Source organism: Heloderma suspectum, chromosome 3 (genome assembly GCF_057233095.1).
Source record: "Heloderma suspectum isolate Gila_16-S chromosome 3, 16-S_ref, whole genome shotgun sequence".
Taxonomy (NCBI): domain Eukaryota; kingdom Metazoa; phylum Chordata; class Lepidosauria; order Squamata; family Helodermatidae; genus Heloderma; species Heloderma suspectum.
Window position 1 is genome coordinate 180,070,654 of NC_139460.1, and position 24,636 is coordinate 180,095,289.

At 48.1% G+C, this 24,636-nt stretch overlaps 1 protein-coding gene across 4 annotated transcripts in view; it reads left to right on the forward strand.

The window, feature by feature from the left end:
• Positions 1–24,636, forward strand: part of WDFY4 (WDFY family member 4) — a 415,677-nt gene that overhangs the window by 219,943 nt on the left and 171,098 nt on the right. For 2 of the 4 annotated variants that reach the window (XM_084845114.1, XM_084845113.1), the window contains exons 42-43: positions 11,085–11,154; positions 23,875–24,026. In XM_084845114.1, the coding sequence (XP_084701240.1) occupies positions 11,085–11,154; positions 23,875–24,026 (222 nt within the window). Of the gene's footprint in view, positions 1–11,084; positions 11,155–23,871; positions 24,027–24,636 lie in introns of all 4 variants that reach the window. The other 2 variants (XM_084845112.1, XM_084845115.1) reach the window with 1 other exon arrangement.

Here is a 24,636-nt window from a genome sequence, read left to right on the forward strand (position 1 = left end):
GGTGTGCCCACCCCTAAGTATGCTGTTTAAACACTCTACTAATGTAACATGTGATTTGGCTCTTAGTCCCACATCTGTGTGCATTAGTAATTAGGAGCTGTGAATGGCTATAGTTATGGCAATGCGGGAAAGGGGTTCATGATATGTTTGAGTGAGAGGATTGCTATCACTTGATAATTTTGATGTTTGAGTTACTGGTGTTCCTTCTTCGTGGTCGCTGTGCAGCACACTTATGGGCTCTGTGCCTGTGCGGAGCCTCATTCGGGAAGACTTCTACAGCTGAGGAACGTTTTTGGCAGGAACCCTTGAAATGGCCCCATGCCTGTAACCAAGTCACCTGTAGCTTCAGAGGGGCCTAGAGATCCACAATGCTTTGCCTTGGTTCATTATTAAGTGCAATTTCCTTGCTAGAGGGCCTCTGAGCTTGTGAGATGAGTCAAAGGTCGATATCGCCATCTCAGCACATTTCATGCTAACGAGCTCCAAATGTTATCAGGCCTAGAATGCGCCTGAGAAGTGAGGCTATATTTACATGTGTCTGTGCTGGGAAAGTTTTGATCATTTTCCTTCTGACTAAGCAACTGTTTAGCCTATGCTGGGCATGAACGCTAATTAATGCTTGCTGCTGTCATGCTGCCTCACTGCTAACACATTTGGTATAAAACCTGTTTTACCCCATGGCTCTGTGTTCAAAGAAGCTGTCTGATCCAACCATTGGGTACGCCTGTGTGCTGTAAGTACTCAATAAAGTTATCTTGTAAGCAAACCTGGATCTGGCTTATCACTATCTCGGCACCTCCAAACCTTAGCAGCCCATGGCCGGGGCATACAACCCTCCCCTGCCATCCCACTGGGCGTGTCTGAGTGGTTTCCCACCTATCTCCTCAGTTCCTTTTTGACTGCCGTTATGGTTGCTTCTTTGGGAATGCTGTCCACAAAATTTGTGAGAGTTTAGCTGAGGTCTTCTTCTTCTGCTGCTTTTTCTTCGTCTTGTTCTTATTTTCTTGTTCTGCTCTAAAAAAAAAAAAAGCAGTTTAGTTACTTGTTATTTTTCCTTCTTTGGCATATGGCACTGAAGGTGCCCTTCAGAAAGTGAGTTCGCTGCGGCGGTAAACTCCCCCCATCTGATGGACACTCGTTGTGCCTCCTTTGCCTTGGGGAGTCTGATGTTGTAGACTAGGGATGTCAGAGAATTTCTCCACGAATCTCCGGGAGGCCGAATGCCAACGCATTCGGCCCCCCGAAATTGTTGGGGAAATTCTCCGACACCCCCGTGCCCCCCCCGGGATGGGACTTAACTCGTGTGAATGTCCCTCGTGGCGGCGGGCCCTGGCGGCGGCGCAGTGGCGCGGCGGTGGCGGCGGCAGCCGGTATTCCGACCGGCTGCCGCCGCCGCCGCCATTACAAAGTTAAAAAAAAAAAAAGTGATAGGCTACGTAAAGATTTACGTAGCCTATCACGGCTAGATTTTCAAAGTCAGCCGTGATAGGCTACGTAAATCTTTACGTAGCCTATCACGTGTTTTTTTTTACTTTACTTTTTTCTTTCGCGGCCGGAGAGGCGGGGCGCTCCCCCCAGGCCAGAATATTGGCGGGGAGGGATGGGGCGCCTCCCCCCGGCCAGAATTTCGGCAGGGAGGGACGGGGCGCCTCCCCACCCACCAAGAATTTCAGGGGGAGAAATGGAGCACCTCCCCCCCCCCCGAAAAAAGCTGCGGGACCAGGTAAGGGACTTTCATCCACCCCTAGAGAGACGTGCCATTAGGGATATTGGAGAAATCCGCCACGGACTCCAGTGAGGCCGGATTCTTTGGAATCCGGCCCCCCGGAGTCCGTGGCGGAACGGACTACCCCCCACCCGCCGCCACCCCTGAAATCCCCCCGGGACGGACCCTACCTGGCAGTGGATGCTCCGGGTCAGGTCGTCCTCTTTCCGCAGCCAGCCTGCGGAATGAAATGGCGGCTGTCGTAGCGGGCGCCATTTCCGTCCCTGCCGTGATTGTCTATGTAAGTATTTACGTAGCCTACCACAGCAAAGAGCAGGGGCGCAAATGCCGCCTGTTACACCATTTGCATCCCTGCCTTAGGCCCAGATAGGCTACATAAATACTTACGTAGCCTATCACGGCCTAAGGCAGGGATGCAAATGGCGGCCGGCGTAGTGGCCATCATTTGAGTCCGCAGCACGGCAGCAGCTGCTGGAAGTCTGGGTGCGGCCGGCAGAGCCGGCTGGGGAGGATCCCGGGGGGGGAGGGCCGGATCGCCTCACCCCCTCAGCAGATGCCCCGACCAGAACCAGGTAAGGGATTCGTACATCCCTACGTGCCATCGTTGTCAGTCTTTCTCTAAACAAGCTTGTAAAAATCACTTGGACAGATTAAAGGTGAGATTTTGTGGAAAAGGGCATTGGAGGCAGTGGATAACCAAAAAGGTCAACCTCAGTCAGATGCCTCTATACAAGGTGAGGTGATGCAGACTACCACAGCTTTACTCCTTCAGTCAACATCTGAGGTGGGACGGACAGACCCTCCTACCCCAGGTCAATTGTTGGCTTTCTCGGTGGCCAAAAAGATTGCAAAAAAGGCTAAACACTCCAAGCCTGTGCCAGAAGCTGTCCCAAAGAAAAAGAGAAGAAAGGAGCTTAAAAATACCCTACCAACTGTTTTGGAGTTGGAGATCCCTTCTCCTCCCCTTCTTCTAAACTTACTGATTCAAAGGCTCTCAACAGTACCAATGGCTGTGGCGCAGTTAGAGCCTCTTTCTATGGCCTCTGAAGGCAAGATCAAAGATTTTTCTCCCGTTCAACACTGAGCTGATCCCACTCCTCGGGATTGTCGATTGCGATCCCCATCCGTGCGATGGGATCGTGACTTACAGTCACCTCGGTATGGAAGGTCTCAATCATCTGCCATTGGGATGTTGGCGCTCGATACCGATCACCACTACGATACCATGACAGTGAATAATCTAGGGATGGCGGAGAATTTCTCCACGAATCTCCGGGAGGCCGAATGCCAATGCATTCGGTCCCCCGAAATTGGTGGAGAAACAGCCCCCCCCGCCCCCCCTGGAATGAAACTTACCTTTGGCGAATGTCCCTGGCGCTGGCGGCTCCCGGAGGCGGTTCGGTGGTGGCAGTGGCGGCCGGTCTTCCAAGTAAAACAACAACAACAAACGTGATAGGCTACGTAAATCCTTACGTAGCCTATCACGGCTGACTTTGGGGGGGGAAGCGCGTACCCATGGGCGCTGCCATTTGCGTTGCTCATTTGGGCACGTGTAGTCTGCATAAACATTTACGTAGACTACGACGAAAATAAGGGCAACGCAAATAGGAGACGAGAAAATAAGGGCAACGCAAATAGAATCTCGGCAGGAGAAGAGATTCGCGGCCAGAGGGATGGGGCGCCTCCCCCCCGGCCAGAATTTTGGCGGGGAGGATGGGGGGCCTCCCCCCCACCCAGAATTTCGGAGGGAGGGACGGAGCGCCTCCCCCCAACCGCAAAGCAAGCTGCGGGATAAGGTAAGGGACTTTTCGTCCATCCTTAGAATATTCTGATAGACATCGAGAGTGAGATCGCCTTTCTACTTGGTCCATGCCACCTCTGAGTAGGGATGGCGGAGAATTTCTCCCCGAAACTTTGGGGGGCCGAGAGCCAACGTGTTTGGCCCCCTGAACAAGTTTCGGGGAGAAATCCTCCGTGCACCCCCCGCACCCCCCCCGGGACGGGACTTACCTTCACCGAATGTCCCTCCCGGCAGCGGGTCCGGCCGGCGGTTCGGCAGCTGTTCGTGCGGGGCGGGAGCGGCAGCTGGTCTTTTGACCGGCTGCCACCGCCGCCATTCCAACAAAAGAAAAAAAAAACAAACGCCCCCGTGATAGGCTACGTGACGATTAACGTAGCCTATCACGGCTAGATTTGCAAAGTCAGCCGTGATAGGCTACGTCAATCGTCACGTAGCCTATCACGGGTGACTTTAAAAAAAAAAGCGCGTACGGATAATGGCGGCCCCCATAGGGAGCCGCCATTCCCGTTCCTTATTTGGTCGCTGTAGTCTACATAAAGATTTACATAGACTACAGCGACCAAATAAGGAATGCGAATGGCGGCTCCCTATGGGGGCCGCCATTTGCGTACGCGCTTTTTTTTTTTTTAAGTCACCTGTGATAGGCTACGTGACGATTAACGTAGCCTATCACGGCTGACTTTGCAGATCTAGCCGTGATAGGCTACGTTAATCGTCACGTAGCCTATCACGGGGGCATTTTTTTTTTTAACTTTCGAGTTCGCGGCCGGGCGAGGCGGGAAGCCTCCCCCCGGCCTGAATTTCGGCCAGGGCGAGGCAGGAAGCCTCCCCCCCGGCCTGAACTTCGCAGGGGGAGCAGCGAAGCGCCTCCCCCCCACCGCGAACAAGCTTCGGCGAAAGGTAAGGGACTTTCGTCCACCCCTTCCTCTGAGAGCCTACCAAGGTGAGGAGTGGCGGCTGTGCTGGGTTATGATCTATACTACGATCAAACAAGGTATTTAGGAGCAACTTCTCCTCGGTACAGAACTGGCCCTTCGGCTACAGTCTCGCATCCACCAGATGATGTGTTTTTGCCACCGCCTCCTGCCCTTCCACACTTACCTTCATTAGACAAGCCACAAAGTAACGTGAACCAGGTGCCGCTAGAGCACCCGTTACTTTATCTTCTGGCACAACAGCAAGGTGACCAACTAAATACATTGAATCAGAGACGTTTCTCCCAGGATTCTGCAGAGGATTATTGATCCGATTCTTCATCCTATTCCTCGGTGCCTCTTTCTATTTCATCACCAGACGAGGTTGTAGGCATGCAGGACAGAGCGTCCCCTTCAGAGGATATGGGGCATTTCTCGAGCAAGTGCTAAGAATGGCAGAGTCTCTCGGAATCGCTGTGCAGCAGCCCACGGATCATATACGACACCCATTGTTTGATGGAGTATACACAGAAACATCGGTGCCAGTGGCAATTCCTTTTCTTCCCACGCTGCTCTAGACTACGAAGCTAACATGGGATACTCCATCTTCAATGGCTCCCACCTCAAAGTGTCTCGAGTCGATGTATAAAAGTCAAGGAAAGGATGCTGCTTTTCTTTTTTCCCATCCTCAGCTGAATTCAATAATAGTAAAATCTGCCCAGGGTCAGTCACAAAAATTGCATGCATCTACAGTCGACAAGGAGGGTTGCAGACTTGATCTGATGGGCTGGAGACTCTACTCATCGCGGCCCTAGGACTCCGTGTTGTGAAGCCATGATGTTGTGATATCAACTCTTTTTATGGGAAAAGATGGATTCTCTGTGTACTTACCTACCAGATGACCAGAGAGAGTTGGCCAGGATGTTTCAAGCAGAAGCAGTCAAACTTTCCCATCAATAAATTAATACAGTGCATCATCAGGCCAACTGTAACGCTAAATCCATGGCAGGCACTGTGGCTCTACGGCATCATGCATGGCTTCACTCTGCTGGAGCGGAGGCCCGGTCTAGAATTGAAGACTTACCCTTTGATGGGGAGGGTTTATTTAATTCTAAAACGGATGACCAGATGGACTTTGTCCAAAAAGCAAGAACGATGGCAAAGAAGATGGGCATAGGACAGCTTCAACGACAACAATCACACAAACCAAGGCGTTGGTTTCAGCATCAGTTGTACTTTCAGAGGCAATCTGCGGATCGTGCCCCTTGGTACCAGCAGCAACAACAGCAGCAGAGGAAGCAGTTCTCTTCCTCCAGGTTTCATCAATCTTGGGATAAGATTGACTCTGCTTCGAAGCAGCGTCTTTGACTCAAAAATTTCAAATACCTCCCTGCTTCTGCCCACTCTAATTGCTGGAAACCATCTTTCTCTTTACCTAACAGTGTGGCAGGCAATCACATCAGATGCTTGGGTGCTGGTGATCATTCGATGGGTATACAAAATAGAATTCGACTCCCCCCTCCTGTGGGAATTGTCAGAATAACTCCCCTGTCAGAACTGTTACATCTAAAGACAGAGGTGCTTCTTCGGAAGGGTGCCATCAAGCGCATCTTCTTGACTCAGATGCACAGGAGTTTCTTCTCCCGGTACTTTAGAGTTCCCAAAAGGGACGGAGGACTGCATCCAGTTTTAGATCTAAGACTCCTGAATGGGTTTATCACCCCCAAAAGATTCAGAATGACGGTGCTGGCAACAATCCTCCCCCTCCTTCGGAAAGGCATCTGGTTCACGGTGGTGGATCTCAAGGATGCTTATTTCCATTTCTGTATAGGGGAAGAATATCAAAGACACCTGTGTTTCACGATTGGACCTGACATGTTCTAGTTTTGTGTGCTACCCTTTGGGCTCCACAGGTGTTCATGAAATGTATGTCGGTAGTCTGTACACACCTCCATCTCAAGAGCATTGAGATCTACCCTTATTTGGATGACAGGCTCCTCTAGGTCTTTCCAAAGGGTTTCTGGATCATACCATCATAGTTGTTTTGGATCTTCTTGATGCTCTGGGCCTCTGCCTCAATGAAGAGAAGTCGACTTTATCTCCCACACAGGTTATCAGTTTCATCGGAGTGGAATTGCATTTGAGGACAGGTCACATGTATCTCCCTTAGAAGCACTTGGACCAGTTAATCACCTTAGCGACTGCTCTTTATCAGCAACCGCAAGTGTTGGCTCACACCATTCAGTGCCTCTTAGCCACATGGCTGCAAGTGTGTCGGTGGTGGAATGGGCATGCCTGAGAATGAGACCATTGCAGAACTGGTTTATCCAAGGTTTTCCCAACAACAACGATGCCCATCAAACCCAACTCTGGATACCGGACCTCACTGCATGTTCTTTTCGCTGGTAGATGGACCCAAACAATCTCAATCAAGGTGTACTATTTGTTTAGCCATCTCCATCTTGAGTGCTCACCACAGATGCCTCTCTCCTCAGTTGGGGAGCTCATTGTTGACATGTTACAAATTCAGGGCCATTGGTCGAGAGCAGAAAGACAGGTTCACATCAATTTTCTAGAGTTGCTGGTGGTGTGGAAAGCCTTACGGGCTTTTGTCACCTATCTGCAGGGCAGACACGTTGAAATTCTGATAGACAACACCTCTGTTCTTTGGCACCTAAACAAACAGGGAGGTACTCATTCATCCAAACCGGTGGGACTCAATCTCAAAATTTATGATTGGGTTGTCCCAAGAGATAGCTGCTTCACTGCGATTCATATTGCAGGAGTGGACAACACTTTAGCAGACTCCCTCAGTTGGACTTACCAAGCATCCCATGAATGGGAACTGTCTCCTCTCATTCTGCATTGCCTATTTCGACAGTGGGGGTGGCCATCGGTGGACCTGTTCACCATCCTGTCGAACATGATTTGCAGAATGTTCTGCTCAAGAGCGCGAGTGGGCTGTTTGTCACTGGGAGATGCCTTTCTCCTGCAGTGGAGTGGTGCACTATTCTATCTCTTTCCCCCATTTCCTCTGCTCCCAAAGGTGGTAGTGAAGATCAGGGCAGAGAGGACCAACTGCCTGGTGATTGCACCATGGTGGCCCAGGAAACCTTGGTTCATGATACTGGCTGATATGTTAAGAGGAAATTTTCTTAGTCTCCCGCTCCTGTGGGATTTAATCTCTCGCGACAAAAGATGAATTCGACATCCGGACTTGCACATCCTGAGGTTGACAGCATGGAGGATTTGAGAGAGGAAAATAGAATCCTAATCTCATCAGAAGTGCAGCGGGTACTGGATGCAGTGCGGAAACCAGCTACCAGGCAATCATACCATAGTAAGTGGTCAGTGTTCCAAGAATTTGCTGCTTCTAAGGGGTTTCACCCCTCCTCCAGCTCAATCTCAGAAATTTTGTCATTTTTTCATCATTTATTTGAAAAGCGCCTAAAGTATTCCTCTATTAGAGTTTATGCTGCAGCTGTCTCAGTTATGAGGGGGCAGATACAGGGCTATTCAGTTTTCACCCACCCTCTCACCAAACAGTTCTTGCATGGGTTGTGGAACCTGGTTCCTCCAGTGAAGGACTTAGCCCCACAGTGGAATCTTTCCCTGGTGTTACAAGTCTTAACATCAAAACTGTTTGAGCCTATGCCTACTAGTGACTTATGCCTACTGTCATGGAAGGTGGCCTTTTTAGTGGCTATCACATCTTGTAGAAGAGTGTGTGAATTGTGTGCCTTCCGTTTTCCACAAGGACAAGGTCATCCTACAGCCAGATTTCACCTTCCTTCCTAAAGTCGTTTCTGAATTTCATCTCAATGAACCTGCTGTGCTTCCAGCCTTCTTCCAAACGCCGTCTTCAGACCTGGAGAAACATCTCCATAATCTGGATGTCCGAAGGGCATTAGCGTTCTACAGAGCTAGAACTGAGTCATTTTGAAAATCACAAAGGTTATTCCTCTGCTATGCAGGTCCTAAAAAGGGGTTGCCTGGGTCGTCACAGAGGCTGGCTGCCTGGATAGTTCAAACCATTATACTGGTGTACGAACTCCATGGGCAGGAGCCTTTGCATCGAATCTGAGTGCATTCAACTTGGACTATGGCTACGTCAACAGCCTTTGGGAGAGGGGTGGCTCTAACAGACCTTTGTAAAGCTGCAACATGGTCTACCCCATTGACCTTTGTGAAACATTATAAGCTGGATGTGCATGGACTGCACATTTGGAAGAGCGGTGCTCTCTTCTCCTCTGGTAAGTTGGCTTGGTAATCACCCATATGTGTGATGCACAGAGACCATGAAGAAGAAAGACAGGTTGCTTACCTGTAACTGTAGTTCTTTGAGTGGTCATCTGTGCATTCACACAACCCACCCGCCGTCCCCTCTTCAGTGTCGATATCTTATTATGTTGATACCGAGGAATCCTTGGTTCCTAGATGGATTTTTTTCTTGTGGTTTCAAGGAACTGAGGAGCTGGTGGGAAACCACTCAGACAGTGGAGGAGGGTTCCTGCCAAAAACATTCCTCAGCTATAGAAGTCTTCCCGAATGAAGCTCCGTGGAGGTGCAGAGCCCATATGTGTGAATGCACAGATGACCGCTCGAAGAACTACAGTTACAGGTAAGCAACCTGTCTTTCAGTGCTTGCTTTGCAGCTGTATACAGAAGGCAAAGGTACAAAAAGGGTATGTAAAATGCTAGGTTAGGAGAAGATACAAAGAAGGAAAGTAAAGGATCATGAAGGGAAGGGAGAACCAGGGATGTTTGAGCTCACCAAAATCCTCTGAACTTCACTTCAAAGCTCAGTTAGGCTCCTGTTTTAGTTTGCAACATATTTTTTAGTTTGTTCAGAGAAAAGTGCACATTTTGAATGGGGAAATTACACATTTCTCTGCACATTTTTCAAAAGTACGCACGTTCCCCCCATTGACTAAAGCATGAAAATGCATATTTTTAAATGCTCCTTTCAAAGTGCGCAAGTTTTTTTTTAAAAAAAAAAACCTAAGCATTTTTTGAACATGATCACAAGTTAGGAATGTGCAAACATTTTCCCAAAAAATGCCACTCCCATTCATGTTTGGCTTTGTGAATGGGGCAAATTCGGATGATTTGCTAACTGAAATGAAATTCTTGTGCAACCCTATATGTGATTTAGAAAAATTAAAAATAAGGACAAGGCAGAGGTTTATTAAAAAGAATTCACTTCCACTGCCTTAGATGATTTTAAAAAGGGATTAGACAAATTCATGGGGGATAAGTCTATCAATGGCTTCTAGTCACTATAGCTATATGGGACCTCCATGTTCAAAGACAGTATTAAGGATGGCGGAGAATTTCTCCCCGAATCTTCGGGGGACTGAGCGCCAATGCATTTGGCCCCCCGAAATCGGCAGTGAAATTCTCCACCACCACCCCTGCCACCCCCCCAGGACAGGACTTACCTTTGGCGAATGTCCCTCCTGGCAGCGGGTCCCGGCAGCGTTTCGGCAGCATTTCGTCGCGGGCGGGGGTGGCGGCCGGTCTCCCGACCGGCTGCCACCGCCGCCATTGCAAAAAAAAAAAAATAAAGTAAAAAAAAACAACACCACACCTGTGCATAGGCTACGTAACGATTTACGTAGCCTATCACGGCTAGATTTCCAAAGTCAGCCGTGATAGGCTATGTAAATCGTCACGTAGCCTATCACGGGTGACTTTGAAAAAAAAAAAGCACATACGCAAATGGCGGCGGCCCTTGGGCCCGCCATTTGCGTTCCTTATTTTGGCACGTCTAGTCTACGTAAAGATTTACGTAGACTACGACGAAAATAAGGGCACGCTATTTGCGTTGCCCTTATTTTTGCCGTAGTCTACGTAAATCTTTACGTAGACTAGACGTGCCAAAATAAGGAACGCAGATGGCGGCGCCCATGGGCCGCCGCCATTTGTGTACGCGCTTTTTTTTTTTCAAAGTCACCCGTGATAGGCTACGTGACGATTTACGTAGCCTATCATGGCTGACTTTGGAAATCTAGCCGTGATAGGCTACGTAAATTGTCACGTAGCCTATCACGGGGTCTTTTTTTTTTTACTTTTTGTTTCGCGGCCGGGGAGACGGGGCGCTTCTCCCCGGCCTGAATTTCGGCCGGGCGAGGCGGGAAGCCTCCCCCCCGGCCTGAATTTTGGCCGGACGAGGTGGGAAGCCTCCCCCCCTTCGCCTGAACTTCGGAAAGCGAAGCGCCTCCCCCCCACCACGAAGCCAAGCTGCGAAAAGGTAAGTGACTTTCGTACATCCCTAGACAGTATGCTTTCAGATACCAGATGCTGTGGACAAACAACAGGAGAGAGGGAACATAGGAAGTTATCTTATACCAAGTCAGACCCTTGGTCCATTTAGCCCAGTATTGTCAACACTAACTGGCAGGGACTCTCCAGGGTTCCAGGCAGGATTCTTTCGTAGTTCTACCTGGAGATGCCAGAGATTGAACTTGGGACATTATGCATGCCAAGCATGTGCTCTGCCACTCAGCCAGAGAGAGATCACCATGCCCTGCTTCACGGAGGACACTCTGGGTGAAGAACTTTGGTCATGAAAAGGGATGCTCTGCATAGTTCTCCAGTTTGGTGTAGATGTATGTTGATCTTCTCATATTTTCAATTTCAGCTGCATAATTCTTCTCAGGCTCATCAGACACATGAGAGTACATCTGGTCCAGCTCCTGAGGAAAGTCAAGGTAATATTCCAGGGCAAACTGTTCTATTGGATGACTCTAATAAGCTAAATGAAGCACCTAACTCCAGCTCTGAAACATCCATCTGGCATATGAATGCTTTCACAACAATTTTATCCAGCCACTATTTTATTTATTTCTTTATTACTCAGATTTATATACCGCTTTCTTCAGAGCCATCTAAGTGGTGAACATAGAATGTTTTAGCAACAAAAGAGCAATATAATATAACAAAACTACATAATAATAACAATGCTAATCAGCAGTAAAACTGCACACTTTACTGCGCACTACGGACCACTGCTGGCTGGGTCAAACTTCTGGGAAAGTCTGTGTGAAGAGATGAGTCTTGAGAAGATGTCTAAATGTCAGAATTGTGGGGCCTGACTAATGACAGCTGGCATTGCATTCCAGAGGGTGAGCGCTGCAACGCTGAACACTCTACTGCAGGGATAGACAACATAGTGCCTGTGGGCACCAGTTCTCCCTGGGGCACCTTCCTTGGTGCCCACCCAGATGCCCTGCCCCTCCCACTTTTTTTAAAAAATGTCTCTAGGCCACATATGGGGCTCAGAGACATTCTTAGAAAACGAAGATGGCAGTGCAGGCCAGTGCTTTCCTCTGCAGCATGTCCAGCCACCAAGGAGGTTGTGCCTAGGACAGTTTCTCTAATTGCCAAATATGCCCACAGGACCAAAAAGGTTGCTTACCCCTGCTCTACTGCAAGTGCTCTTGAGCATGTGACACCCTAGGAAGTGCTCCCTCTGATCATCGCAGAGATCGGGCAGGAACATAAGGGGTGAGGCCCTCCCTGAGGTAACCTGGTCCCAACTTGTTTAGGGCTTTATATGTTAACAACAACACCTTAAACTTGGCCTGGTCTTATTGGCAGCCAGTGTAGTTCTTTTAGCAAAGGTGTAAGTTGCTGTTGGAAAGGGCCCCTCTTAGCAGCCTTCCTGCTAGGGATGGACGAAAGGGACTTACCTTGTCCCGCAGCTTGCTTCGCGGTGGGGGGAAGGCGCTTCGCTTCTCCCCCCGAAGATCAGGCGAGGGGGGGGAGGCGCCCTGCCTCGCCTGGCCGAAATTCAGGCCGGGGGGGAGGCGCCCCATCCCTCGCCGCCGAAATTCAGGCCGGGGAGGAGCGCCCCGTCTACCCGGCCGCGAAAAAAAAAATTAAAGTAAAAACACACACACACACACCCGTGATAGGCTACGTGACGATTTACGTAGCCTATCATGGCTGACTTTGGGAATCTAGCCATGATAGGCTACGTAAATCATTATGTAGCCTATCACAGGTGTTTTGGTTTTTTTTTTTTACTTCTTTATTTTGTAATGGCGGCGGCGGCAGCCGGTCAGAAGACTGGCCGCCGCCACCGCCAAACCGCTGCCGGGACCCGCCGCCGAGAGGGACATTCGCACGAGGTAAGTCCCATCCCAGGGGCGGGGCGGGGGGCCGGCGGAGAATTTCTCCACCAATTTCAGGGGGCCGAATGCATTGGCATTCGGCCTCCCGGAGATTCGTGGAGAAATTCTCCGCCATCCCTACTTCCTGCTACATTCTCCACCAGCAGTTTCTACACCAAGCCCAAGGGTAGCCCCACACAGAGTGCATTACAATGATCAAATCTTAGCTTGGCCATGGTAGTTCAGGCACTGATATCACAATCCAGCTGAAGCTGGTAAAAGGCACTTCTAGCCACTAAGGCCACTTGAGCCTCCAGTAACAAAGATGAATATAGAGTACCCCCCAAACTAGGCATCTATTCCTTCAGGGGGAGTGCAACCCCATCTAAAATAGGCAACTGATCTATTTCCTGGACCTGTGATCCACCTACCCACAGTGCTTCCGTCTTCAAACTCAGTTTATTGGTCCTCATCCAGTCCACCACTGCATCCAGCACCTATCCAGAGCCTACATGGCCACACCTCATTCAGATGTTACAGAGGAATACAGCTGGGTGTCAACTGCATACCGCTAACGCCTCACTCCAAATCCCCAGATGACTGCTCCTAACAACTTTATGCAGATGTTGAAAAGCATTAAGGTTAAAATGGTGCCCTATGGCACGCCATAGTACACGTTCCAGGGGGCCATGGTGCACTCTCCCAAGTCCACTCTTTGAGATTGATCCTGTAGGTTGGAATGGAACCACTGAACTACAGTGCTCCTGACACCCATCCTATGAAGCCCATCTAAAAGTTACCATGGTTGATGATATCAAAAGTCACAGAGAGATCAAGTAAGATGAAAGTTTCTGTCTGGCCATCCTTCTCTCAAAAAGGTAATCCAACAGGGCAACTAAGGCTGATTTGGTCCCCAAACCAGCCCTGAACCCAGACTGGAATGAGTATAGATCAGGAGTTGGCAATGCCATGCCTGTGGGTGCAGCAGTACCTGCCAAGACCACTGACAGCACCCACCAAGCTCCCTTTCTCACTCCCCCCACCCCATACCTTACACCTAAGCCCTCGCTCTCTTTCACCGCTGCTTCTTCTCCATACCTCCACAGGAAGTCAGCAGCAGCATGGAGATGATGGAGGTAGTGAGGGAGGGAAGTGGATGAAGTGGCAGTGCAGAAGCAGCAGCGGTGAGAGCACAGGAAAGCTCAGGACACACACACATGTGGGAGGAGCAGAAGCAGCATGGTGGGGAGGGGGAGGAGGCACAGTGGGGTGGGAGCAGAAGTGGTAGAAAGGAAATTGTAAGTGAGAGAAGCAGGATGACCAATTGGTAAGTGTAGTGGTGGCAGCAGGGAAGGAAATTGTGGGCCGGGGGAGGAAGAGGAGGTGAGCACATTGGCAGGGAGAAGGAAGGAAGGAAGGAAGGAAGGAAGGAGAGAGAGAGAGGTGGCATTTGAAGGAAATCCCAAGTAGGGAGGAGGAGGAGGAAAAGAAGAGGAACAGAAAACAGAATCCATAGAGATTGCAGGGGGTGGAGAGGAGAGAATCCCTGGTAGTGGGGGTGCAGAAGAGAGAATCTCCTAGAGGGGGAAAGGTAAATTCCTCCTGGGCTAGGGGAAAAAATTACAAATGCACCTGTAGGCCAGAAAAGGTTTCCTTCCCCTGATCTAAATAATTAATTTCATCCAAGAATGTTGCCCCAGCACAACCATATCTAAAAATGGTGACTGGGAGAGTGTTGGCATAAATCCTTGGATTCATGGTAGGCCTCTTCAGGAGTGACCACATTACCACCTCCTTCAATCAGTTCATAACCAAGACAAGAGCAGATTAACATAATCAGTTCTGTCAAAGTTATTTGATTAAGATGACATCAGATCTTCTAAATTGTATTGGAAGGAACTGATGTAGTGTAATGGCTAAGCAACTGAGGCATGAACCAGGAAGCCTCTAGTAGCATCTGCCATAAATTCACTAGGGGGCACATGGGCAAGTCACTTGATTCAGTCCCACATCTGCAATAGGGGGTACATGGATACTGACATTTGACAGGAATATAACAAGATAATGTATATGAACTCTAGAACTCTAGAGCTTTGAACTCTAGAAAGCACTATGCCGGAGATGGGGAACCTACAACCTGCAGCAGTGCCCCATCCAGCCTGGCAGCTTACTCCCCTGGCCCATCCCCCTCTGCTAAGCAGAGGGAAATTATCAGCTGCTGGTGGGGGATAAGAGCTTTTCCCTGTGGGCCAGTGGGGGTGGGGCCAGGGAGGAAGCTGTGAAGTGATTCCATCCTGTCCTGCTTCCTCCTGAGCCTTGTCCTGCTTAATTCCAAGTACTCATGCAAACATGCAACTCCCATCATTGCCAGCCAGCAATTTTGCAGAACTAGGATAGAACACAGGCAATCCACCAAAAAACTCCAAAACTGGTGTAGCACCTTTAACAGACTATCTTAAACCAAATGAGGAGACAGCTAATGAAACTTGAATACCTAATCAAGGCAGTTCTGCAGACTCCAGAGTTAGTTCTCAATTCATGGCATAGGTTTTCTGTTTATTAAATGTCAGGTTTATGGTGTTGGAGGACTAACCTCAGGGATTCTTCCTTATGTGCTCAGCTATGTGTGATGAAGACCAAAGTCAGCACCTAATTCCCTCATGTGTAACGATTATTTAAAAAATAACATTATTTTTCTGTTCCCCATGTAAGCGGCTATCCTATTCAACAAGGAAAGAAGCCATGATGACATTTTAACTAGGGATGGGTGAATCCCCCAGTGTCCAGGTTGGGGGGTGGGGGTTCACCATAGCAAATCCAGCCTGCTTGGGGATGTGTCCACTGGCATTCGCAGAGCAGCTCTTCAGCTTTCTAAAATATGTGATAGGCTAATGGCGGCTGCCATTAGCCTATCACAGGAAAATTACAGCCATAGAACACTTACTTTTATGTAATTGCAGCTGTTTCACGTAATCGCGGCAAGCTGCATCTGGGGGCCCACATCAGACTCTGTCCCCTACTCGGATGCTCACGACATCCCTATTCCCATCCAGGTGCATGTAGGATTGCAGCCTCTTTGTGTAAAAGAAGAATAGACCACTTCAGCACAGGGGGAGGAAAACAACCTTTCCCAAAAACTGTCTCAGTCACCTGCAGGTATTACAAAAACAATGGTAACCTTCCCCAACCTGGTGCCCTCCAGATGTGTGGGACTGCACCCCCCATCATTATAAGCCAGCATGGTTGGGGAAGGCATCAGTTTGGGGAAGACTGCTCCCATCAGTCCCTGCCAGCATGGCCAATAGTCAAGAATGCAGGGAGTTGTAGTCCAAAACATCTGGAGGGCACCAAGTGGAAGAGGAGACAAAGGCAAAGTGGTGAGTGGGCTGGAGTAAGCCCAGGGGCCTGTCCTTTCCACTCTGAGTCACCATGAGCTCACCATGTGCTCCTGAGAGCGCCAATTGAATTGAGGGGGTGTGGCCTGAGTAATCCCAGTTTCAGTCTGTTTCCTGTCTCCTAGCTGAGCAGCGCAGAGGTAGCTGTTCCAGCTGGTTTAGGGGCTATACAAGTAGGCAAACTCCCAGAGAGCAAGCAATCAGAGTGAGTGAAGAGGGAGGGCAAACAGGAGTTGGCCAGGGGAGGTCAATGGGGAAAGCCCCTAACAAATTTTGTTTTCAATTTTCTTGTAACAAATTTCTTGTAACACACACTTCCGTACTAGTGGGACTCTGTTGTTAACCCCCAGTGAACAGAGGACAAAGCACAGGCTGTCCCAGTACCATCAGAAAGCTAGAAACATAAAGGGAATAGAGACTATGGAAGGAAAAGGCTCTCCAGTGGTGTGCAAGGTGTGTGCAGTGTTTGTTTTCTTGCCTGAAATCAACATGGCCTACACATGCAACAAGTGCAAGTTGATCATGGTGCTGGAAGAAAAAGTAAGAGGACTAGAGCAGCAAGTGTCAACTAGGGATGGCGGAGAATTTCTCCCCGAAACTTCGGGGGGCCGAGCGCCAACGTGTTCGGCCCCCCGAAGAAGTTTCGGGGAGAAATTCTCCCCACCCCCCGCACCCCCCCTGGGACGGGACTTACCTTTCCCGAATGTCCCTCCCGGCGGCGGATCCCGGCGGCGGTTCGTCGGGTCTTCGTTAGGGGCAGGAGCGGCAGCCGGTCTTTTGACCGGCTGCTGCCGCCACCATTCCAATAAAAGAAAAAAAAAACACCCCCGTGATAGGCTACGTGATGATTAACGTAGCCTATCATGGCTAGATTTGCAAAGTCAGCCGTGATAGGCTACGTAAATCGTCACGTAGCCTATCATGGGTGACTTTAAAAAAAAAAAAAAAAGCGTGTACGGCTAATGGCAGCCCCCATAGGGAGCCGCCATTCACGTTCCTTATTTGGTCGCTGTAGTCTACATAAAGATTACGTAGACTACGGCGAAAATAAGGGCAACGCTATTTGCGTTGCCCTTATTTTCGCCGTAGTCTATGTAAAGATTTACGTAGACTACAGCGACCAAATAAGGAACGCGAATGGCGGCTCCCTATGGGGGCCGCCATTTGCGTACGCGCTTTTTTTTTTTTAAAGTCACCTGTGATGGGCTACGTGACGATTTATGTAGCCTATCACGGCTGACTTTGCAGATCTAGCCGTGATAGGCTACGTTAATCGTCACGTAGCCTATCACGGGGGCATTTTTTTTTTAACTTTTTATTTCGCGGCCAGGCGAGGCGCCTCCTCCCCGGCCTGAATTTCGGCCGGGCGAGGCGGGAAGCCTCCGCCCCGGCCTGAATTTCGCGGGGAGAGCAGCGAAGCGCCTCCTCCCCACCGCGAAAAGCTGCGAGACCAGGTAAGTGACTTTTGTGCACCCCTAGTGTCGACCCTCCAGGGAACACGAAGAGTTCTTAGACATAATGGTGGAACTACAGCAGCAAAGCAAAGTACAGAAGCTAGAAGAGCAACAGCAAGCTGAGGTAGAAGAGGAAAATGCTGAGGCAAGGAAAAATGAAGTAGAGGATGCTCTTTGGAAAAGGGTGACAGTTAGGATCAGAAGAACTAGAAGCCACTCTGCACCAGTGGAAACAGTGGAGCTATGGAACCATTTCCAGGTACTTGAGGATGAGACTGGGGGACAACGTTGGTGCTCGGCCCCCTGAAGTTTCGGGGAGAAATCCTCCTCCAACCCTAGTTATAACTTGTTCAAAAAGAACAGGAGGAACAGAAAGGGGGGTGGGGTTGCACTGTATGTGAAAAATACATATCTCTGCACAGAAATACAGGAGGATGAGCTTGGTAGCCCCATCAAGAGCATGTGGGTTAAAATAAATGGAGTGAAGAATAAAAGGAACCTGGTGGTCGGAGTCTACTACTGGCCACCCAATCAAGAAGAAGATGGGGACAAAACTTTTGAGAAGCAAATTGCCAATGTTTCAAGGGAACATGTTGTAGAAGTAATGGGGGACTTCAGTTTCTCTGATATTTGTTGGGAGACAAATTCTGCAAAACATGGCCCCTCCAAGAAATTCCTGACTTGTGTTGCTGATAACTTCCTCCTACATAAAGTGGAAGAAGGAACTAGAGGTTTCGCTGTCCTTCACTTGTCCTTCACTTCACCTAACCCACAGAGATGACTTAGTGGATAAAGTAGCAGTTACGGGAACTCTGGGGAAAAGTGACCATGTTATACTTGAGTTCTTGGTTCTCCAGGGCCAGATGAACTGCATCCTAGAGTAATAAAGGAACTGTAGGAAGAGCTCTCAGAACTACTGTCTATTATCTTTGAGAAATCATGGAGGATGGGTGAAGTGCCAAATGACTGGAGGAGGGCTAATTTTGTCCTTATATTCAAAAAGGGCAAAAAATTGGAACCTGGGAACTACTCGGGATGGCAGAGAATTTCTCCACGAATCTCCGGGAGGTCAAATGCCAATGCATTCGGCCCCCCGAAATTGGTGGTGAAATTCTCCGCCCCCCCCTGGGATGGGACTTACCTCCTTCAAATGTCCCTCTCGGCGGCGGGTCCTGGCGGCGTTTTGGTGGGGGCGGCGGTGGCCGCCGCCATTACGAAGTAAAGTAAAACCCCCCCACAAAACACGTGATAGGCTACGTAATGATTTACGTAGCCTATCACGGCTAGATTTTCAAAGTCAGCCGTGATAGGCTACGTAAATCTTTACGTAGCCTGTCATGGGTGACTTTGAAAAAAAATTTTTGCATTGCCCTATTTTCATTGCACTTATTTTCGCTGTAGTCTACATAAATCTTTTCGTAGACTACACCTGCCCAAACAAGGAACGCAAATGGCGGCGCCCATGGGCGCCGCCATTTACGTACGCACTTTTTTTTTTCAAAGTCACTCGTGATAGGCTACGTAAATCATTACGTAGCCTATCACGTGTTTTTTTTTTTTTACTTTTTTATTTTGCGGCCAGAGAGACGGGGCACTCCCCCCCGGCCTGAATTTCGGTGGTGAGGGATGGGGCGCCTCCCCCCCGGCCTGAATTTTGGCTGGGAGGGGCGGGGCGCCTCCCCCCCGCCAAGAACTTCGGGGGGAGAACTGAAGCGCCTCCCCCCCACCGCGAAGCAAGCTGCGGGCCCAGGTAAGGGGCTTTTGTCCATCCTTAGGAACTACACACCAATCAGTTTGACATCAATCCCTGGGAAAATCCTGGAGGAGGAGATTATGCAGCAATCAATCTGTAAGCACCTTGAAAACAATGCAGTGATTAGTCGAAGCCAACATTGATTTATGAGGAACAAATCCTGCCAGACTAATCTGATCTCCTTTTTTGATCATGTCACCTCCCTTGTGGACTGTGGGAATGCTGTGGACATAATATATCTCGACTTCAGCAAGGCTTTTGACAAAGTGCACCATGATATCCTGATGAGCAAACTAGCTAAAAGTGGGCTAGATGAAACAATGGTCTGGTGGATCCACAGTTGGCTACAGAATCAGACTCAAAGAGTGCTTATCAATGGGATCTCAAACTGGGGAGAGGTAACAAGCTGAGTACCGCAGGGCTCAGTCCTGGGCCCAGTGCTCTTCAACACTTTTATTAATGACTTGGAGGAGGAGGTACAGGGAATGCTTATCAAATGTGCAGATGGCACAAAATTGGGCGGGATAGCTAATGCCTTGGAAGACAAACAATATTCAAAGTGATCTTGATAGGTTGGAGTGTTGGGCGGAAAACAACAGAATGAAATTTAATAGGGAAGTTCAGCACCTAGGAAAAAGAAACCAAATGCACAGTTATGAGATGGGGGATCCTTGGCTCAACAATAGTACAAGTGAGAAGGTAGGGATGTACGAAAGTTCCGCCACGGATCTTGGGGATGCTGAATGCCAGCGCATTCGGCCCCCCGAAATCTGTGGCGGAACGGCCCGCCCCCCGCCCCCCCTGGGATGAGACTTACCTTGGGCGGATCTTCCTGGCGGCAGTGGCTCCGGCGGTGGTTCGGCAGCGGCGGCTGCGGTGGCCGGTCTTCCGACCGGCTGCCACCATTTCCAGGTAAAAAACACACAAAAAAACATGATAGGCTACGTAAAGATTTATGTAGCCTATCATGGCTAGATTTTAAAAAAACACCATGATAGGCTATGTAAATCTTTACGTAGCCTATCACGGCTGACTTAAAAAACAAAACAAAATGCGCGTACGCAAATGGCGGCGGCCATGGCCGCCGCCATTTGCGTACACACTTAAAAAAAAAAAATCAGCCATGATAGGCTACGTAAACATTTACGTACCCTATCACGGCTGACTGCAGGGACGCAAACGGTGGCGGCTACGGCTGCCGCCATTTGCGTCCCTGCTAGCCAGCGGCCGGATGTCCGGCTGCTGGCGGAGCTGGCCGGCGGCTCCGCAGAATCGCGGAGCACAGCCGGCTGGCTAGGATTCCAGGGGGGAGGAACGGAGCGCCTCCCCCCCCGGCCAGGATTCCAGGGGGAGGGACGGAACGCCTACGCCCCACCATCAACATAATCCGTGGAAAGGTAAGTCACTTTCGTACATCCCTATGAGAAGGATCTTGGAATTGTTGTAGATCACAAGCTGAATATGAGCCAACAATGTGAAGTGGCTGCCAAAAAGGCCAATGCTATTTTGGGCTGCATTCATAGAAGTATAGCTTCCAAATCACATGAAGTACTAGTTCCCCTCTATTCAGCACTGGTTAGGCCCCATCTGGAGTACTGTGTCCAATTCTGGGCACCACACTTTAAGAAGGATGCGGACAAACTCGAGAAGGTTCAGAGGAGGGCAACGAAGGTGATCAGGGGACTGGAATCAAAGCCCTATGAGGAGAGACTGAAAGAACTGGGCCTGTTTAGCCTTGAGAAGAGAAGACTGAGGGGAGATAGAGTAGCGCTCTTCAAGTACTTGAAAGGTTGTCACAGACAGGAAGGCCAGGGTCTCTTCTCGATCATCCCAGAGGACACGGAATAATGGGCTCAAGATACAGGAAGCAGATTCCGGCTGAACATCAGGAAAAACTTCCTGACTGTTAGAGCAATATGACAATGGAACCAATTCCCTAGGGAGGTAGTGGGCTCTTCCACACTGGAGGCATTCAAGATGAGGCTGGACAGCCACTTGTCAGGGTTGCTTTGATTTAGATTCCTGCATTGAGCAGGGGATGGACTTGATGGTCTTATAGGCCCCTTCCAACCCTAGTACTCTATGATTCTAAATTGGAGAAGGCTGTTCTGGAACATCATTTTTTCCAGAGTGGGAACAGAACATTTGCAATCCACCAAGGAACTTTAAAATAGGTGCAGCACTTTAAATAAATCTTAGAACTGCCTTGATTAGTTATTCAGGATTTATTAGCTGTCTCCTCATTTGGCTTAAGATAGTCTATGTAAAGTGCTGCACCTGTTTTGGAGTTCCTTGATGGATCACATATGTTCTATCCTAATTCTGGAAACGTTCATGCCAGTGGCCACACTGGCTGGCAAAGATGGGAGATGTAGTCCAACATATCTGGAGGGCACCAGGCTGGGGAAGGCTGCTTTAAAAATAAGAGAGAAGTCGGTGGCCCTAAGTTGGTCATCATCTGTTTTCCACTACCCCACAGTCACCGCTGCGTATCATATTCTCCTGTCCACATGGTTTATCTGCTTTGGGAGAATGAGAATTTCACTTGCACTTTCTGCCTTCTTAGGTTTTAAAGCTTGTGAGCCTTAGCATATAATTTACCTGCTTTTTGATGCTTGGCTGAAAGCTGAATAGCCTTAACCTTTTTGGTAAACCATGAGATTTTTGTTTATTGAATTTCGTGGCTTTGTGTAATGGATGAATTGCTATTATACAGTTGACAACCAAGCCAATGGCAGCCAGGATGTTGTACCATGTCAACATCTAATATAAAATCAAAGGCACAGTAAGGGTTCAGTCCCATTTTCAAATTAATAAATGAGCTGCAGGAGTTATGCTGTCTCTGACTTGCAACGTGATGATACTTATTTGAACTTTTTGGTTGCCAGTATCAGAAGGAGATAAAAGCTTTTTAAAAGTGCCTGATGAGAAGGAACCTTTTTGCCTTTTGTGACATTGTTTGGAGTCTGCTTGAATGATTGCTGTACTTACTAGAATTCAGAAACCCTGGTTAATCTGCTTGGTTCAATGGTTTGTGCCACCTTTATCCTCACAACATTTTATCCTCACAACAACCCTGTGAGGTAGGTTAGGATGAGAGTCTATGAGTCACTTTTGATAGAGGGAAGTTTTGTTGCTTTTTGTTTTAAATTGCTCTTTCTCCCTCAAACTTTCACCAATCTTCATGAAACTTTCAGGGTATATACTTCTTTCTGGCACCTGGAAAACTCAGGAAGATTGGTCAAACTGTTTCAATTCTACAGAAGTTAGAACAACCTGCTCCATCACCTCTTATAAAGACAGAACACTCATTTTACTGACCACCATAAGTATAGTTACCACGATGGTGGCCGCTATAAGTTAACCACTGTTCCTTATTCCCTTCAGTAGAACTCAAGGAGCTCTCCCAGCTTTTATCACGTTCTGTTTGGTGGGCTGTTTGATAGTGGTTGTGGGGTTTGAATCTGCTGGGAAATCAAAGTGTGAGAAGAGTCCTCCTCATACAGCAGTATCCCAGCAGAAATAGCCCCGCTTCCCACCAACCACCTTCCTCAGCAGATTTAGACCCCCACACACATCTGCCAAACAGCATCATCTTCTCTTTCTCCTTCTCAGCCACTCATAATATGAGGTAAATGGCAGATTCCCCCTCCCCATCAACGTTATAAATCAGCTGGGATGGGGGAGGGAGAGAGCGCTCTACGGAACATGCCTGTCCTTATGGTTAGTTCCATTGACTATCATTACATGTAAAAAATAATAATAAATCTTATTTTAAAGACTAAATGAAATGGAACTTCGAAAAATAGTTTTCTACCAACTCCAATACATGAAGAATACAAATCCTTGCCTCTGGTTAAAATGTTCTGGTCTGTTCAGGAAGTGAGACTACAGAATGGTCGCCAAAGTTTTTTTTCCGATGCGATTTTGACGGGGGGGGGTTGCTTTTTGTCTTTAAACTTCTCTTTCTCCCTCAACATTTCACCAATCATCCACAAATTTGCAGGATATATACAACCAGCAATTCCTTCTGGCACTTGAAAATTTCAGAAAGATTGGTCAAACTGTTTTGATTTTATGAAGATTAGAACGACACCCCCCATCATCATTTAACAGGGCAGAATGCTCCATTTACTGATTGGCCTTAACATTACCATCACTTCTGTTATGATAAGTATATATGCATATATTGCAAATTGATTCAGAAACAAAACAGGATGGAATTAACTGAAATGAGAAACAGAATCTGAAACTGACAGATTGGTCCATCTGTGGTCACATTTGTTCTTATAAAGTGTGTATCTAAGGAGTTAAATGCAGAAGTGGCTTTTAAGGCCTATGTTATACGGATAGGTATGTGGCACTCAGTCCACTAACAAAAAATTTTAATTGTGTTTTAAATTATGTAGTCTAACATACTAATATCAGGATCCTGCTGCTCCTAGCTGTCATGAAAACCTTTCTCATGTTGCCTTTTTCAGAACAACAATCTGTATTACACAAGGTGCTAGGGTGATACCAACAAAAATACCAAAAGGCTACAGAGACATCTTGGCTGACTTTCTCAGTAACATGCAGTATGTGAGAGAAGAATGCCTGAAAAGGGCTATCGATGCATACAGGTGTGGGTGTAATGCCATTCTACAATGCAGAATGTACTGCTATTAGCTATTTATTTGCTTTAAAAGTGATCCTGTCTTTTGTATTGAAGCAGAAGAGCCAATGCTAAATGGAGGAGAAAGAGGGATGGATTCTGATCATCTAACATTCTTTCCTGCCCTGCATGAAAGTTGTCATTCAGAAGAATTTTTGGAGGTGTGCACAGAAAGGAAAATAATCCTGCAAGAGTTTGTACAGGATGAAAAGGTATGATGAACTGATATTGGGGGACATGGGTTTTGAGCAATATTGGGTCAAAATTTCACAATAATTAAAAAAAAATCTGGAGCAGAAAAGTGAGACAAGAAAGCACCTCCAATTCTGTTGAGGTGCCGTCTAGACAAAGAGTTTATCATGTTTTAAAATTATGATTGGATTTGAGACTGTAGTGGCAAATTCAATATTAGGGAGAAGGGTTGAAGCTTAGCATCTTCTATGATCAGCTTGTTTTCTAAGTATAAGGATTGCGGGGGTGGGAGCATTCAGACATGACCCCCCAGCTGCATGCTGGAATGCTGCAGTCTAAAATAGTATAGCCCAGGAAACACTTTGGAACATGCTTAGACTTGACAATTAATATTGTATTCTCACAATTCATTCTCACAATATGTGATAGGTGACATTATTGTGTACAGAGCAAACTCTGAAGGAGTCTGTAGCATGATGGACTATATGGCCACTATGCTTTCAGCAAGCAAACTAGATGCCTACAGACATAAAGAAAAGAAATGACGGAAATGATCATATTTTGGTAAGGTAGTGAGTGGCAGATTGGACCTTGCCAGATAATTCCAGTTGTAGCAATTTTCTTAGCTGT